An 18,991-nucleotide genomic window follows, 5' to 3' on the forward strand; every position below is an offset into this window, starting at 1 on the left:
ACCCGTCCTTGAACTTCCCAGAATTCCCCTCTGGGTGTGGGAGCAAGAAGCAAAAATCAATTGCTCCCCACTTTCATGCTGTTGGGGGTGACCTGGTCCAGCCATCCTCCAGAGCCAAACACAGTGCAGAGGTGCAGGGCACAAGGTGGTTAGAGACTCCGTGGGCATGGACAGCTGCTCCCAGGTGCCTGAGAGGAAGCCCTAAGGGGGGTTCCTAACCCGCGCCCAGGGGAGACTTATTCTGTTGTCCGATTTGAAAGGTGCGTGACCCACAAACGTAACCAGGCACTCTCCCCCAGCCTGGTCTCCCCAGCAGGGGTCCCCCTCTGCCGCCTTACTGTGGTCTTGGGCCGGGGGCTGCCCATGCTCCTCTGGACCTCGTCAGCCACGTTGACCCGCAGGTAGGTGTTGGGCGTGTTGAGCCAGCGGGTCTTTTCTTTTTGCTGCTTCTGGGCGTGTTGCCGCAGGGCGGGCACCGGGGTGCCGTCCTCCTCAAACACGAAGGCTGTGACTGTGGCCGGAATTTCCACCTCACTTTTGTGTTTGGTTTTCTCTTGCACAAAGGGGTAGCGGTATGTGTAGCCTGTTCTGTAGCCCTAAAAAGGACAGAAAGAGAACCCCTTAGTGGGGGAAATGGTCTGTATGCACCTGCGTGCCCCCCAAGGCACTTCACCCCCTTCTGTCTAATCACTGGGTTTAAACCTAAGTCTCCACAGTACAACCTAGACCTTGCTGCTTCCCTGGTGTGTCTCGGAATTGTTCCTTCCTTGGTGTCCCAACCTCTCCCTTCCTCCACCCCAATGAGCCTTCTGATCAGGGCTGAGAAAATCCCTGGAACCTCGTGAACTTCCAGAGAGCTCCTTATCTAAACAGAGCCCCGACTATGCATCTGGTGCAGTGGTTCCCAACCTGGCTGCACATGGGAACCACGTGGGAGCTCTAAAAATGCTGATAGCTGAGCTCTCCTCAGACCTGCTCATTTCAATGGGTGATGGTACGGTCTGGGCTATAGGGGTTTTAAGTTTCCCAGCTGATTCTAACAGCCAGCCCTCCCTTCCTCAACTCTAAGACTTGGAACCCTGAAATCTGACTCAGGAACATTCCTGTCTCCTAAGCAAGACCATGTGAGAACGAACACTCAGGAATCTTGGCATCTGACGGAACAATTCTTACTTCTGTCCATCTTCTCTAATTCTGCTTTGCTCTTTTTTGAATAACTAGTAAAACTGGATGTTTTAAATTACATTTAATGGCCACTTGAATCTCTTCCTTTGTAAATGGTTCTCTTGGTTCATTTTTCTGCTGAGCTGTTTTTCTTTTTCACATTGATTTGTAATATCTCTTTACATTATGTTGACTGTCACAGATGTTGCAAATATTTACCTCCACAGTTTGTTTTTCAGCTTTGTTTATGGTGGGGGGAGTGGTTTAGAAAAATGCTAATTTTGAATTTTAATGTAATCATATCTGTCAGTATTTGTCATCATGATTTCAGACTTTCCTGCCATGCTTGACAAAGTCTGCCCCAGCACAAGAACATCAAAAATATTAATCTAGCCTAGCTGGTGTCACGTCATCAGCTAAATTGCTAGCCCCTAGAAGAAGGAAGAATGTCTTAAAATTCTTTTGTGTCTTTTAAATCCCACTCCTAGGCACATCCCAGTTAACTACTGTAATGACTGATTCATTCAATCATTACAATAGGATATTGTTATAATGCTGCTCACCAGGAATAAGGAAATTTGTGGTATTATGTGTTTTCTGCGTTAAAGTCATAAGAACTAACTACGTAATAAGAGAGGCTCTGTGGCTCTGACTTTTGTCGGATTACTACTTCTTTTACCAACCAATATCTTCTTACCCCTTCTCCAAAGAGCACTCTGCAGGTACGATGACTTCCACAGCCCTGAGACGGGGGTAGCGAAGGCCATCTCAACTACTATTACAATGACCACAAATTCTAAGTCAAGTTGCCAAGCAATGAGGCTTCAACATTGTAACCGTGATGTTGGCAATTCTGATGCCCACCTAATGCTTCCTACTGACTGGCCCTGGGGCTAAGCCTCAACAGACTGGACAATGCAGGAGACTCACCAGGTTGTCCAGCATCCTCATGAGGGCCTCAAACTCGTGCTCCCCCAGCCGGCTCTTCTGCATGGGCCCGAAGGTGCTGCCTGCCCACTGCACGGAGCCCACCTCATGGGGTCGGTGTTTCTCCTGCTCCAGGAGGATGAGGTTCTCCACTCCCCCGGCGCTGGACAGAGCAGACACCTGAGGCACAGAGCAGAGCCCTCAACTCGTGTGTGCGCAGGTGCGTGTGTACACACACACACACACACACGCGCGCGCGCGCACATGCATTTACCTAAGCTCATGAGTGTAACAGAGAGTGGGGATAAGGGAAGATTAGAAACAGAAATGGGCTGGAAAACCGAGCTGTATTTGGCTTTTTCCTCCCAGAGGAAAAGCCACCCCAAATTTGTTGGGCATGAACCCATTCCAGGGAAAGAGCTACCAGCAGCTTCTTTCTCAATGTTACTTCTTAGAGACTATAAAGGACATAGCAAGTGTTAAACCTAAGACTAAAACAATATAGAGAACTGAAAGTGACCTGGGTTACAGACCAACTTCAAATTTTGATCATTCTGGGGGCGGTGGGAGCATGGGATTAAAAAAGGCTCTAAAGGGGACTTAAAGTCTTGTCTGTAATATTTTATTTCCTTAAGAGGAAAAGATCTGAAGCAAAAAGGCTGTTAATGTTTGTTAAATCTGAGTGGTGGGTAGCAGGTATATGCTATTATATTATTCTCTGCATTTTTCTGTGTGTTTGAAATATCTCCCACTTTTAAAAAAGTCACTTGAGAGAAACAGACTGGCTTCTAGGCCATGAAATATGAGTGCAGCCTGATGGCTGAATTAACAGGTCGCAGGAAGAAGGCGTCTTCCATGATGGGATCAGCCAGTCAAGGAAACCCGGAGGAGACGGGGGGAGTGCTGACCGTGCACAGCCGGGCACTGAGTAAGGGGAGGCAGCTTTCACCAACGGACTTAGAGTGTTTGTCCCACTGTCCAGGGGCACCCCTCGACACAGGTGGTCGCAGGCAAAGAACTTTTGAGTATCAGGGCAAGAGGTGTGTGTATACAGCAGGCAATTTAAAAATGATTCTAAAAAACATTCATAGATCTAACGAAGTCCCTTATTTTCTAACTCCATGCCCATATAATAGTACATTCTATTTACTCCTCATATCTGCCATTCAGATATAATTGGTTGTGATTTGGCTTCCTGGGCAAGTTCAGCTACAGAAAGTAGCTGAGCCAGGATTTTTATGCTTGTATCAATATACTAGCATTCTAATTAATATTTGATATTCCCTGTAAGCCTGCTCCTACTGTATAAGCCTTCAGAGTTTCAGTTTTTGTGACAGTTGTTTTTGTTTGTTTGTTTTGTTGAAAATGAAAGGATATACTTCAGCTTGCTGATGAACACAGATCTATGATCCCATGAGGATCCAGGACACACCCTAGACTGTGTTAAATTCACCAGTGTAACAAGTGGCCCCTATGAGACTTCCTGGAGGCCAGAGGTTCCCAAGGAGACCTCATCACCCTGTGAAGAGAAGGAAGCTAGAGCTCTAATTTCCCACACCCTTTTTACGCAAGACATGTGTCCAATGGAAGGCTCTGTTTTTAACCCTGGTAAAGATAGAGGCCCTAGAGGTCATTTATTCCATTCTCCCACCACCAGTTAGAGTCCTTGTCTGATTTCCCTAGGAGGTAATCAGCTGCATGCTTGGGGAGACACCTATTGTACTCTGCCCAAGTTTTAGAGGGTCACAGTGAGTTGACACAGGTTACAGCAGGTTGAAATCTGCTGGTCCCAGTTCTGCACTCTGCTGCCACGTGTGCTCATTCTGAAGTCCCTCTCGCCCAGCACTGAGGCTCGGGCACCCTCAGAGGTAGTGAATTCCACCTGGCTGGTCAGTTTACCTAGTTCCTCTTGGACCCCATCTTGCCTAGGCAGGACTTCAGCCTGGGACCCGAAACCCTGACTTGAGACGCCAGCGCTCTGAAAAGAGGTCCTGTCAGCTGACCCTTCTCACCAACTCTTACTGCCCTGAGAGGCAGCGCAATGCAGTACAGTGTTTAAGTGTACAGCCTCAGGCACCAGGCTGCCTGCGTTTGAATCCTGGCTCTGCCACTTACTTACTGTGTAACGTTGGGCAGTGATTTACCCTCTCTGTGCCTGTTTGCTCATCTGTAAAATGAAAATAGCACTGCCTACCTCATGATGATGATTGAAGGTAGTGTTTGTAAGGCACTTAGAAAAGCACCTGGTGCATATAGAATGCCATATAAGTGTTTATCACAAATAAATTATGAGGCTTTACCATGGAGGACTGAGAAACAATATCCCCTGGGTACTTGTGGTTCATGGAGGAAAAGGCAGCCGCCCACATCCTTGCAAGTGCTGCCTCCTCCCACCTCCCTCGCCCTCCACTGGTTTCCATGGTGATGGGTAGCAGATGGAGAACTGCCTGAGCTTCTTCCCATCTGCCTGTAAGCAGAGCAGGGAGCTGCTCTCTCAGCTGGGGATGACCCAGTTTCCTGGAACCCTAAGTTGATGGGGAGCAAAGAGAACACTGTCCCAAGAGGACAAAATAGGCTCTTAGCCTTGAACCACTAAAATGACCACGATCATGTTTGCTTATTTGTCAAAGTCACTGAAGGAGAAAACTAAACCCACAATGGAAAGAGAATTTCAGTGCTGGCCCTTCAACCAGAAATGACCTGGCCAGATGCTGGGATCTCAACAGCACTTGCAAACTGCCAGTACCTGGGATCTTCCATGCCTTAAATCTCTGGTCTAACCTTGCCGGGCTTCCTTCCATACCTTCCAGCTTTATTTCTCCCTATAGAAGCCTCCCTGCTCCCCCAGCTAAAAGGAGCCACTAGAGCTTTTCTGGGGGTTATCTGCCTTCATTGCCTGATGCACTTTACCAAGGTCACATCAAACCAGTCTTAACTGAAAAGAAAGTGGCAGCTGGAAGAGCCAAGAGAAGCAGCTGGTGGACTGTCAGCTTGGCCCTTTCATCTCCACGTTTGCTAGGTGGCCATCCTGCCTTTGGTTAAATTGCACGGTGCCCATTTCTGAGGGTCTGGAGCCTAGGACAGACACCCTTCACCATGGGGAAGTCCATGGCATTCCTCTCCATTCATTCTTAGGGCAGGGCTGTCTTTGCAAAGAGATAAGAACTATTCCTCATGAGAGCTTCTTTTTCAGAAGGAAGGTGGGGAACTCTTAAAGAGCTCGGATGTGGGGTAGGGAAAGTGGGCATATCTGCTAGGTTCCTGCATCAGTCAGGGGTCAGAGCTCAGGGCCAGCATCACCGGTTAGGGAGCAAGAAGGCCACCACATCAGCAGGGTACTGCTTTGGTCCTATTCTACCTTCTCCTGTTCTGACCATTGCTGGGTGTGTTTTTTGGGGGGTAGGGATAGGGGGATAGTCTCATACTACCTCCTCTAACACCTCTTTATCACTGTCTTAACAACTATCCTCTCAACATATTCCTTTAAAAATCACTGAGAAAGGAACCACTTGTGGAGCCTTCATTAGGGATGCTTCTGGAATAATCTTCTTCCAGTAACTCCCAAGAGAAAGGCAGGTCTTCTCCCTGGGGTGCTGCTGTACCCAGACCAGCCAGGTGAGGGCAGATGGGACACTAAAAGGGCCCTGAAGAGAGCTGACTCATCCTGGAGCAACAAGACTCCCCTTCTGTCAACTGAGTACCCAATATGCCATCAGCAACACCTCTCCTTTGTCTGAAAGGCTGTCTTCTAGGCCCCACATCTGCAGTTGAGGAAACAGAGGCTCATAGAGGACGAGTCCCTGACCCAAGGGCACACAGCCCAGAGTTGGATGAAGCCCAGTCAGCTGTGCAAGGCCCCCTACACACCTCTCACATCTTGCCACACTGAAAGGAGCGTGTGCTAGCTTATCCAACACCACCAATCCGATAAAGCTGTAGGATTTGTGTCTATTTCCCTAATGCTTCTTCACCAACTCCTTTAGGGGTCCCATGACCACTGACACTGCCCCCTGCTTCCACCCAATTTCTCACTGGTTAGGAGAGCTTCAAGATTGGCTGTCTTCCTGGCCTTGGGGGTTCCCTGGTGTTTAGCTCCTCATGTCAACACTCTGCCTTGACCTGCGCTCCACTTTTCTTTCTGGACTTGATCATATTCATGGTCTTTGCAAACTAGTGCCCTCAGGGGAAGAGAAGAGGAGGGGAGGGGAGGGAAAGGAAGGGGAGAGGAAGGAAGGGAAGGGGAGGGGAAGGGAGGGGAGGGGAGGGAACCTGTATGTGTGGTGTCTATTGGGCATAGCCAGATGTAACAGGTATATCCCAGGTAATATGTGAGCATGGTAAGAACTTTTATCTGTCCTATTATGGTTCCTCCTCCTGTCCACATGATGAGCCCAGACAGTTCCCTATTCTGGGCACTGACCCCCAAGAGTGGGTGTTGGTTGTTAGACGATGGCATACATTCTTTTAAAGCTACAAAATTGCTTGTAAGTGTGAAACGTTAGATGAATAAGGTGGCCCTGAGGCAGAGACAGGCCAGGCTTTCAGATGGCTGGGCTCACAGACCTCCCTGAAACACAGCTAATGGGGGCGGCCTTTGCTTACAGGCCACTGTCAGAGCCACTCCTCAGAGTCCCCAGAGGAACTTGCTCACCTGTATCTCACATGCAGCCTGCAGGTGGAAGATCTTATAAAACGCCTCCTCCACGGTGTCACCTAGAGCAACCACGCCATGGTTTCTTAGCACCAGGATCTGTAGAGGAGCAAACGGCCAATTAAAACTTTAAGCCTTCTAAACTTTAGTTAAGGAGGAGAGATTTACATTTCATTCAGGTCAATTTCCATATCCAGTCCTGGGGCATTCCCCCTCATCTCCTAGTTTCTTGTCCCTACTCAAACACCCCGGTGTATCCCATGTGTAAAATCATGTGTGATTTTAACCCTAAACAATCACCCCAAGAAATAGAAGATTTATTTTAGTACTGAGACTAAATAGTTCGGTGGATTTCTTTGGGCAATTCCTGAGTTTTTAGGTGTTGGAGAGCGCAGAAGTCTAAAAAACTAGTGTTTGTGTTAAAGTAAATGACATTGTTTGATGTCCAATATGAAGATCCAACCTCAAAAGCAACTCCTTGGCCCTGTAAGTTAGTCAACCTGGAAGTCAAAACCTGACTCTCTAAGAGGTTACTCTGCAGAAACAGGTGGGGAACCTGAGTCCCTGATGACAGGTCAAGTGACCTCACTGGACATTGGCTTTCTTCTCCATAAACTCAATGAGACCCTGGCAGCTCTAAGATCCTACAGTTCTATGAAAGAGGCCATGGTGACCTTCTAATCTAACTCACTGGTTTTACAGTAGAGGAACTAGAAGCCTAAAGAAATTGAAAGGTTCCCATCTATTTGGGGGCAGAATGGGAACTAGAACCCAGGTATTATCACTGTGGGTGTGATATTTCTGACTCAGCCAGGGACAGGCAGATAAAAGGAGGGAAAACTCAGAAGTAAATTTATCCCAAGAGCTTAATTCCCCGAGGTCCAGGTGAGAAAAATTCTTGGTTGGTTTTATCCTCGAGAACTCTCTGAAACCAGCCGATGCCCGCCTGGGAGCTGGGACATAGATCCATGTATTGGACCTGTCCCTGCAGACCTGGGCTGAGGCCTGCTCGTCACATCCTCTCTTGCAATAAACAGTGGAGGTTTTTCCTCTCAAGTGCCAGAGAAATGGAAAGAGACGATGACTCTGGCCCACAAGATTTTGCAGAGAACAAATGCCCCATCTTTCAAACTCTTGTAGCAGTTCACAGAATTGAACATTTCATCCCTCCCTGGGCGCTGTTCATGGGGCTTTAGAGACTGTCAGGAGAGAGTGGCAGGGATTTCTCCATGTCAGAGACGGGAAGACAGGGGCTCTCAGATGGAAATGACAGTGAGTGCCTTTTGAGGATGGGAGCAGGAGTCCATCAACCCAGGTTTGGCTCCTAAACTTCCTATACTTAGCTGACCACCCCCAAATATGTACTGTTATAAAATAGATCTTTAGACTTTGACCAAACAATAATGGGATTCTGTTTTTCTCTATCAAGTTAGGGGAAAAAAAGTGATAACACTCAAATATGGGGAGACCGCAGAGAAACTGCATTCTTATATACAGTGGCACCTTGGTTTTCAAATGTAATCCATTCCAGAAGACTGTTCGAGTTCTGAAACGTTTGAGTTCAAAAACCAAGGGATCCACAGCCGACAGCTAGGCCTCAGGACCTTGCCCTCAGTGGAAGCTGTGTGGCATGTTTGATTTCTGAGGTGTGTTCAAAAACCGAAGCATTTTCTTCTGGGTTTATTGCGTTCATAAACCGAAATGTTCATCAACTGAGATGTCCAAAAACCGAGGTACCACTGTACTAGATGTTGTGAGGTGGAGAGAACTTGGCCAATGCGAGATAAGGATTTTAAAATATGCATTCATAGAAACTGACCCTAAGGAAATCATCTCGAGCATATACATAGATGTAGCTGAAAGAATTTTCATCACAGCATTGTTTACATCAAGAGAAAATTTGGGGGGGAAAGCCCTTCCAATGTCCAATCATAGAGGATTGTTCAGGTAAATGGTGACACAATCATTCATACAATGAAAGATAATTTAATCATTTAAAAAAGTGATGTAGAAAATATTTAATACTATACAAAGGTGTTCACTGTAAATTGCTCAGGGAAAAAGGAGAATATATTCTATGATCCTAGTTTTGGAAATATATGTGAATATATTTGGGGTGTGTACCACAATCTCAGGGCAGTGCAATAGAGGGAATTCTATTTCATTTTTTAATGTACAATTTCTAAACATCGTCCAGTGAACATATGTCGCTTGTAACATGGACTTTTGGCAATCCCACCCCGAAACATCTTCCCAGAACAGCTGAGCCAAACCTTGCAGGTGGGTCCAAGGCACTTCTGCAGGTTGATCCGATCTGCTTCCTGCTCCATTTCACCATTGAAGTCATAATAGGCCATGTCCCCCACCAGCAGGGCGTTGTGGGAGACCGGCAGGAGGCCGCACTTCATGGCTGACACCTTCGTGAGACGGTCGAATGGTTAGTACCTGTAGCTCCCCCAGTGCCTTTCCTCAGAGGGGCACAGTCAAGCTCTACTCTGGGGATGGGGATGGGGACCCTTTGACTCTCCTCCAGCTGGCTGGGGTCATGCTTTCTGGCTGCTTCCTCTAACGTCCTTCCATCTCAGTTTTCACAGCAGCCACATCAATATATCACTTTCTAAATTGCTGCAAAGAATGCACTTTTACAGCTGCCAGCCTCCTGCTGTGCTCTTGTCCTAAGAGGCAGGGGCTGGTGGAGTTGGCACCAGGCTGGGGTAAAGCGGGGTCCAGGTCCCCTGGGGTTGGTTGGTGGAGACCCTCAGCCTTGAGGTCAGTGCAGAAATAGCCACGCTCCTCACTAACAGGGAGGCCCACGTGAAACTGCATTTTACTATCAACGAGGCAGTAAAGGTGCCAGGGAACAGAGTTAAAACACTAGTGTATCCCCATGCCCCATGCTCTGCCTTTTGTTAAAAGCAAGGAGAGGTTTGGAAGAGCCTCTTGGCCTTTTTCACTCATTTTGCCCCAGCAGTAAGCCCAGGCTCTGCACACTTGGCGCAAAGACATCATCCAGTCTTGGTCCAAATTCTGGAAGGTCTCAGTGCTCGTAATGAATGCACGTTGCTGAGAAAACCACAGGCCAGTGATGAGGCTGCTCTGCCCCTGTAGGTATGTGGCCTGGGGGTGGACACAATGGCGTAAAGGTGGAGACAATCAGAACTGGTTGTCTGCTGTCTTTCCAGGTGATGCTGCAGTGTCTTAGGCACACAGGGAGAAATTACCAGAGACCCTGAGGGAACAGCCTGCTCCTTGGGGAGGGGGGAGTCTTTATTCTACTCTCTCCCAGTTTTCCTTGCCCCCATCCCCAGATCTCAGCCAACCTGGGCTATGAAAAGTGAACAAGTCCAGGTTCCCAACATCCGATCTCCTATCAAGATCTCTCCTCACCAGAGCCCGGGCTGGGGAAAGGGGTGGGGCTGGGTGCAGGTGCCAGCCCTGGGTCCAACAGGCAGCCATGAGTAGAGAGACCGAAAAGGTGCAGTCACCTGGGTAGGTGCTGCCAGTCTGTGTATGTGGCGGGGTGAGGGATGCAGTGGGGTTGACATTATATACCTGTACCTTCTCTCCCCAAACCAAGACTCTGTAGTTAGAAAAATGGAGAGGATTCAGGTCCCCACATTGGGTGCCCCTTCTCCTCACTTCGGTGTGAGTTCCAGAAAATCTTTCCAGAACTGTTGAAATGAGGAGATTGCTACTAGCTTGGGGGCCTTGTCTTTCCTCAGGGGGCATCTCAGAGAAGCAGGTAACGTGGTTCGTGGCTGGCCTCCGGGAGTGAAACGCTGGCTGAAGAGCCCACACTCACCGCGGCCGTGGCCGGCGTGTGCAGGTGGATGACGCAGCGCACGTCGGGTCTGGCGGCGTAGATGGCCGAGTGCAGACAGAAGCCCGTGGTGTCCACTGGGAAGCAGCTGCTGCCCTTCTCCACCACCTCTCCCAGGATGTTCACCTTGATCTGGGCCAGGGAAGAGGAGAGACTTAAAGGCCAGGGGACAGCACTCACTCCCCTCCCAGCAGGTGGGCCAGCACAGCTACCCGCTGTATTCAGTCATCCACCACTCCTGAGCAATGGCTGTGCTCAGTGCTGGGGGAGAAAGAGAGCCAGCTCCTGCCCTCAGTGAGTGCCCAGGCCAGCAGGGAACACGGGGGCTAATGATTCAGCATGAAAAATGCTATAGCAGAGTTTGTCAAACTTTACTGTGCATCAGAATCACCTGGAGATCCTGTCAGAATGCAGATTCTGACTCAGCAGGCCAAGGATGGGGCCTGAGAGCCTGCCTTTGACAAGCTCCCAACTGACACTCAGGCTGCTGGTCCACAGACCACACTTTGAGTAGCAAGGTGCTGGACTAGAGTCATCTGTAGAATTCTCTAAAAGCAGATGGGAGGAAGCTTTAATCCTGGGAAAATGGGGGAAGCAGAGAAGCCTTCCCAAGAGAGTAATATCTCAGCTCTGCATTCTCTTCTGAAAATTTTTAAAAATTTTATTAAATTTATGGAGCGACACTGGTTAATAAAATTATATAGGTTTCAGGTGTACAATTTTATGGTACATCATCTGTATATTCCATTGTGTGTTCACCACCCCAAGTCAAGTCTCCTTCCAGCACCGTCAGCTTTTCTTTTTTTGGTTTACTTTATCTTTTGAATTAAAAAAAAATCATATACAAAGGTAAAGAGAATAGTATAATAAACACCTATTTATCAGTCACCCAAAGGCTAGGTCTTAAAGGACAAGTAGAAAGTAGTCACTGGCTTTATAATCTGCTTCTGACTCCAAGGGGCTAGCAGGCGTCATGACTAAAAATCCCAGGCTGGAGTGTGTGGGTGTGTGCGCGTGTGGGTGTGCATGCACACACGTACAATTGCTGATAGCTCTGGCTGGCTTGGCACACAGTTAGGCTGTGGTGTCCTCCGCTTACCATCAACAATCTCACAGAACATCATCAGAGAAGGTCACTTTTGACTGTGACACAGCAAGACAAAAGACCGATCCTTAATCATGTCTAAGCACAGACAAAACAAATACTGGGTAAGCATAAAAATGACCGGCACCTCCCTCCTGGCGAACAGGAGACCCTGGAGCTTCTTTACCAAGGGCAGCTTCAGCCTCCTCCATTCTCACCATGGGCCCCCGCCCCTCCCCTGCCTCATAGACTTGCCCCTGCACCTGACAGTGTTCTCGACAAGGCAACACCTCCTTCTCTGAACACTCCCCAAATCACCCAACACAAACCCAAATCCTGAAATGAGTCCCCTCCTGACACCCTCTTGCTGAATACGTCCCCTGGTCCCCAGGGTGCAATCTCCCTGCAGCTGGTACTTAGCTTAACGCATCCAGAAAGGCCTCCCACTCCCAGTCTTTGCGGTACAACCCCAGGCTCAGAGGACCAGGCACATGTCTTCTCCCTCCCACTGTGCTTGCTGCCTGCACCTCTCATTTGGTCTCATGGTGGCATCATGCTCTGGGCACTCAGTTTGTTTTGGTGCCTCTGCATCTTCTTGTCCCACCAGACTGTATGCTTCACAGGGGACAGGACAGCAGTGAGTAATTTGGAGGTGATCTATCTCTATAGAAGAATAGGGGGTGCTGTTATTTCAATAGGAGTGAGCAGTGAGATGCCAAACTGTACTCACCAGGCTGGATGCTGTGACTTCACTGCAAGAAACTCCCTTAGGGCTGATGAGAAAGTGGTCCTGCTCCTTGCTGACTCTCATCTAGAGGAAAGACATGGTTCTCGGTGGCAAGAAGGGAGGGGGTCATTTCCAAGGACATTCTGCTTGAATCCTCTCTTCTCTTGAATCCGCTACACCCAAATCTTCCTCTCAAGAACCTTTATCTCCCACCCCTCACCTAAAACCACGAGAGATGAAGAGAACTTGGCCTTTGTTTGGAACTAAAGAAATGGAGCTACAAGAAGAACCTCTTGAAGGTCAAAGGTAGCTCTAGAAATAGGACCCAGGAGTTCCCAGCTTCTCATGCAGAGAAACTATCCATTGGCCAGGTTACTTCAGGTGACCACAGTGCTTAGAAACCTTAGAAGTGCTCAGCATTTTGTCCAAAGGCCACCAGCGGTGCCATGACCATGCCTACAGTCAGGAGCTCTACCTTTGGATTTTGTGGGGGCCACACACAATGCCCCACCCCAAGACACTCTCCTCACCGTGACATAGGTGTCGCTCAGCTGGGCCCAGCCATAGAGGTCCAGAAGTCGGTAGACACTGCTGATCTTGCACCGCATGAGCCGTTCCCCCTTGGCCAGGTTCAAGGAGTCGGCTGTGTGGAGGTCATTGATGGGTGTCATCATGGAGAAGCCTGTGAGGGGACAGAGTGGGGACGGGGCAGCTCTCAGGGTCAGGGCCTCCCATCTGCCCCCCCTCCTTGTCCTAGTACTCTCCAAATTCTCACTGGTATTACAACTGCATGAGAGACTTCAATGGGCAGGGAATTCAACATTCTTTCACCTCTACCCAGGTGAGAAAATCCAAAAGACCTCTGCTTATTTGGGTAAGAATGGCATTGCTTTTGGTAAAAGAATCATGACAAGGCTTAAGGACGCAAGAAGAAGGGTTCTCAGAAAGCCAAGCTTACCATAAATCCCAAAGATGGACATTAAATAAAAGCAAAGATACATTTCTGAGTGCATACATGGCTATATTTCATCAGTGAGTTTTCATGAAGAAGTCACTAATCATTAGACCTGCTATTATCATGCTATACCATGTGATATAACTTTTTCTCTGATTTGGAAACACAGCAACTAGAACATCAAAGTCAGCCAGGAAGTAAATTCCTCAACTTTTTCTGACAAGTCATAAGCTTCCAGGTGAGTGTGGCGGTGGCTGGCTTCCGGCCTCAGCGGGCCTCATCTGCTTCCCTCCGGATGGGATTCTTCGTTCTCTATGGTTCTCTTTGGGAATTCTGTGGCTGCGAAAGGAATCTGGAAATGGACCTAGAGGGTTTGATAGTCTTGTCCTCAGGGCACACACAGGGTCTAGGACAGGGGTCCAGCCTATACCACTGACTATAATGACTGCTGCCTACAGGCCTCAAGAAGGCCGAAGAGGGCGCCCGAACCCCAGCACTCTGATTTGTCAGTGTCTGGGAACTAATAAGAGAATCAATAGGAAAGTGTTCTGGCTTAAAATGATGTCTGGCGGGGAGCCTCCCGGTGCTGCCACTCCCAGCATCCCGTTAAAAACTTTAATGGATGAAAGTGCTCTTTGGAAACTTCCGCCATCTCCATAAACCTCGCTCTTCCACAGTGTGATGTATGTCCTGGACCAGGTTTGCCACCAGTTGAAATAATGAGATGGTGTGTTAAGATGAGGGTGGACTGGGTGCTGTGGGCTCAACATAAAGCACGCAGAGCAAGCCTGGAGCACCCCTGTCGGGAAAATGCACCCAAAGGGCCTGTGCTTACCAGGGTGGTACACCTCCAGGGCATGTGACAGTAAACATAGCTGATAGGGACATAAGTGGTCCAAAGGTCCGTCTCGACAGGGAAGAAGGGCAATAACGAAACTCCAAAGTCAACAATTTCTAATTCAAATGTATGCATCTTGGATCCCTTCCTTCTCTGTGTGCATCACCCTGACAAGAAATGACCTATTTGCTTCATCCCAGGAGCAAGAAGGGAGGCATAGCAGAAGCAGAAGGCCCAGACAAGGCCGGGGGGGGGGGGGGCTATTGTTGGGAGGGTCTTCAGATCCAGAGTTCTCTGAATCCTTCTCTTACAAATAACTGTGGAGTTCCAGTGATGCCCAGTAGGACAGAATAGGTCTTAAAACACCCCATCGCATCCTCCGCATCCCGTGTCAGAGCCCCCCAACCCTGTGAAGATTATCCCACCCACAGGCTTGAGGGTGGGAGAAGGGAACAGAGGGCTCCCCAGGAGTCCCCATCCTCTGCTCTCAGGGTCTTAATAAAGAGAATGCTTACCCTGACAAGCCTCACAAAAGTTCGGATGGCTCAGCACCAGGTTTATGACTCAGATCCAACGGTGCCATTTATTCAAATTACTTAAGAAAACACAGCAAAAGACGAAAACCCACCAAACCCCCTGAAAGCTAAGACTAAAGGGCATGCTATTGAAAAAGAAAGAAAGAAAGAAAAGAAATTCTAAGGCAAACGGAGCTGGGCAAAGAACAATCTCTCCGGGCTTGAACTCATGACATTGTGACTTCACCTCTTTCCACTCCCTGACTCAGACCCCTGGGTGCACACTAATCAAATTTCCAGCCGTCCTGCTGTCCTCCTGACTGGTGCTGGTGACGAGACAATGGGAATGTTGGGCAGCCCTGCTTCTCCTTCAAACAGCAGAGTGTAAGGTCAGAGACATGAAAACGAAGGGAGAGGATATGACAGATATGGGAGACAAATGCCAGAGATCAGCATATAGATAATCAATATTGATCTAATAGAAAAACTTCTAGACTGAAAAGCAGCCTATGTCTATAAATTACAAAGATTTGCTGCATTCCAGGAAGGGGTGAGGGAGGAGTCCATAAAAAGAAGCCTACAATTATGTTTCCTGACAATATTTCTGAAATACAAGGATAAGGGGAGAAATCCACAAACACCTAGAAAAAAATTCTGGTTACCTACAAAGAACAAAAATTAGGTTGTTTCAGATTTCTCTGCTACAGCACTAGACGCCAGAAGACAATGTTACAGTAGGTTTGCAAAAAACAAACACTAAAATAAAGTGACATAAAACTGGTTAAAGTAAAAGAACCATCAAAAGTATGCCAGGCAAATATAAACAAAAATTAAACAGAAGTCATAATATTATTATCAAAGTAGAAGTCAGGGAAAGCAATATTCTTTTGGACAGAGGGCCATTTTGTAGGTCACTTTACGTGGATTAAAGGTTTAATCCAAAGTGAGGCTATAGTTACAAAGAACACTTATGCTTTCAAGAACATTTCACCAAGATATCCAAAGCAAAAGTTATCAGAAAAACAAATAGAAATGAACAAAATTCAAATACAATGGAAGACAACACAACTCTCATTTATAGCAAAATCAAAAACAATAAATAAAGATACAGATTAAATACTATGCCCTAGACATAGAGTTTATACCCATATATCATTTTTAAATTATATTATTAGGCCACAAAGAAAATCTCGATAAATCCCCAACACTAAATAGGCCACATTTTCTGAACATAATGCAATAAAATTAGACATTATCAACAAATCTTTAAAAGAATGTAAATTCAACCATTTGAAAATGAGAAAATACACTCTCAGAGAGCTCTCAGAATAAAAATAAAATTAAAATAGCAATCTCCTACCTAGAAATTAGCAATAAAGGAAATACAATGTATTAAAATTTATGGGATAAGACCAAACTTATACTCAGAGAAAAAACTCATAGCCTTAAATATCTTTATTATTAAATTACATATGAAAAGAAATCATCCATTTTATTTGTCTCTAGAAAAAAATATAAACAACAAAGTAAACCAAAAAAAGTTATGGAAAAGAATTAATGAATATAAAACAAAAGGAATAAATCGGGAAGAAAATTCGTAGAACCAATATGAAACTCAAGAACTGGCTTATGTGAAACAATCTATGATTAAACCAACATCTGGACTGGCTGATAAAGAGAAGGTGGAAAAACGTAGCACCAGGAATGAGAATGGGAGGTCAACTCATTCACAGCGGGAAACTTAAAAGATAAAAATAATATTCTAAATCACTCTCATAATTTTGAAAAGCTCCACAAAATGGACTTATACAAAACATATGACCAAAATTTACTCAAGAACTAGCAGAATAGATTTTTTAAAATCATAGATGAAACTGAGAAAAAAATGTTTATCGAAAATATTCCAGATCTGGATGGCTTTCCCAGTGAGTATAAATCTTCAAAAGACAGAGATTTCCTATCTTATTTAAACTCCATTAGGTCAAAGAAAATAAAGATTGCCCAAAAAGTGAGCTGCCAACTGATCTCATGTGTATGCAAAGGTCCCTGATGAAAGTCTAGCTAACTGAATCCAGAAGAGTCTTTCTAAAAGTGCATCAAGACCAGGAATGATTTATTTCAGGAATGAAAAGAGTTCAATATACAGAAATCTATTAATATAATTCATCTCATCAATAGTTCAAGGAAAGAAAAATCAATAAATGCCCCAAATGCATTTTATAAAATTCAACATCCATTGCTGAGAAAAACCCATATTGAACCAGAATAAAAAGATGTTTCCTGCACATGATAAAGAACAACCATCTCAAGCTCTTATGATAAAAGAATTTCCATTAAAGTCAGAAACACGACCAGGATGGTTACTCTCTAACCTACTGTTGAGCATTGTTCTGAGAGTTCTAACAGATGCAATGAAAAAACTGGACATAAACCAAAGAGCAGATGTCAGAATAAAGGATGCAAAATTACCATTATCTGCAAATTTATGTGATTTTTCTATATAAAAAAAACCCAAAATTGAATGAGAATACATTAAAATTTAAGAGTTTGATAAAGGGCTGGTTTAAACAGACATATCCAATGATTTCCCTGGATTACAGCAAAAATCAGAAAGAAAATTAAGTGGAGAAAGAGTCATTTAAAATAATAAAGTTACATAAAAATTTCAGGATAAAGTTATCAAAAAATTAAGAGGGCATATATGAAAACAACTCCTAAACTTTTCCCATGGACATTAAAGAAAAATAAAGTAAACAGAAGACAGATATCATTTATGAAAAGACTTAAAATGTATTCATGCAAATATTTTTTAAGCACCTACTATATTCCAGGCACTTTTCTAAGTCCAGGACACTGTTCCAGGATACAGCAGAGAACAAAACATACAAATACCTTTTCTCCTGTGGAGCTTACATTCTAATATAAAATTGTAAATTTAAAAACTGTCCACCAATTTAATCTATCCATTTAATGTAATTCAATCAAAATCCTAAGAGAAATTTTTTGAGGTGAAGGGGAGACTTGACAAAATACTTCTAAAGACATTTTAAAGAATCAACTTGTACAAATAGTTGGAAAAAACTCGCATAAGAATAATTAAGATGATAAACCACGGGAAGGTGTTCCTAAGCATGCAATCAAAAGTGAAAACAAAGAAAACTAACACTGGATTCACCTATGTGGAAATTAAAATGTTCAGCAATACAAAAACATCGTAAACAAAATTAGAAGGCAAGCAAGACACTGGGAGAAAACGGTAATATAGTCGACAGATAATAGAGAAATAGTCTTACTTTATAAAGATGTAAAAATCTCTAAGAAAAGAATACGTGAGTAGGAAGATTGGCAAAGGCCGTGACAGGCAATTTACTACAAAAAGAAAATCATGTCCAATACATATATGAAAATATATCCAACCTCAATAGTAACTGCACATTAAAACACAAATAAAGTAATTTCCTTGCCTGGCCAATCATGAGGATGAAACAAACGATGCTCCATACTATGGATCAGGATGGAGTATAAGGGCACTCTAGTGCACGGCTGCTGGGAATGTATATTGGTCCCATCTTTCTCCAGGGTAATCTGGCATTATGCATTAAAGTCTATAAAACATGCATATCCTTCAATCTAGCAATTCTACTTCTAGTGATTTATCTTAAGAAAATAGTCATAGATATAATCAGATTTATTCACAAGGTTGTTGATTGCATTGTTGCTCATAATAGCAAAAAGTTGGAAACAACCTAAAAGTACCAAAACCAAGAAATTGATTAGATTATGGCATATTTAGCCACGCCATAGAATAGCACACATCTACTTAAAATTATGTTATAGAACCATAATTTACCATGTGAAAATTAGTCAAGACATGTTAAGGCTATTAAATGTGTATGGTTAATGTGATTCCATTTTTGTTTGCATAACCTATATATGTTAAGAGAAAAAGGCTGAAAGGATATTTATCAAAATACTGATAATAGTTTCTTGATTATAAGAACACAGGACAGCAATTTCCCTTCCTTGAATATTTTCCTAATTTCCACCATAATCCTGTATTCATCTTGTTGAGGCGAAGTATTTTTTGATGTTTGTCTCTTAAAGGTTATAGGCAGAGTTTCAGAGCCCAGGAAGATGAGTTCATGCGCAGCCCTGGCTGCTGTTGGTTCTGGTCCATAGAGTCAAGTTGGCCTTTCCCTTGGGGCCTGGCGACACTGGCTTCAATGGCCTCCTCCTACCCTCCCTACCCCATCTCCAAGGGAGTGGCTCCGGGGGATTGAGGAAGAGCAGCCTGAGTGAGGGGATGCTGC

The 18,991-nt window shown here is 45.3% G+C and overlaps 1 protein-coding gene across 1 annotated transcript in view; it reads right to left on the reverse strand.

Annotated features, from left to right (window-relative positions):
- The window catches only part of ADD2 (adducin 2), an 85,388-nt gene that overhangs the window by 13,588 nt on the left and 52,809 nt on the right, over nucleotides 1-18,991 (reverse strand). The window contains exons 5-11 of the mRNA XM_016202612.2: nucleotides 12,904-13,055; nucleotides 12,377-12,457; nucleotides 10,545-10,694; nucleotides 9,016-9,159; nucleotides 6,743-6,841; nucleotides 2,095-2,271; nucleotides 339-596 (exon numbers count right to left, since the gene is read on the reverse strand). Of these exons, the coding sequence (XP_016058098.2) occupies nucleotides 339-596; nucleotides 2,095-2,271; nucleotides 6,743-6,841; nucleotides 9,016-9,159; nucleotides 10,545-10,694; nucleotides 12,377-12,457; nucleotides 12,904-13,055 (1,061 nt within the window). The remainder of the gene's footprint in view (nucleotides 1-338; nucleotides 597-2,094; nucleotides 2,272-6,742; nucleotides 6,842-9,015; nucleotides 9,160-10,544; nucleotides 10,695-12,376; nucleotides 12,458-12,903; nucleotides 13,056-18,991) is intronic.

This window comes from Miniopterus natalensis, chromosome 13 (assembly GCF_054644295.1).
Source record: "Miniopterus natalensis isolate mMinNat1 chromosome 13, mMinNat1.hap1, whole genome shotgun sequence".
NCBI classification, from domain to species: Eukaryota; Metazoa; Chordata; class Mammalia; order Chiroptera; family Miniopteridae; genus Miniopterus; species Miniopterus natalensis.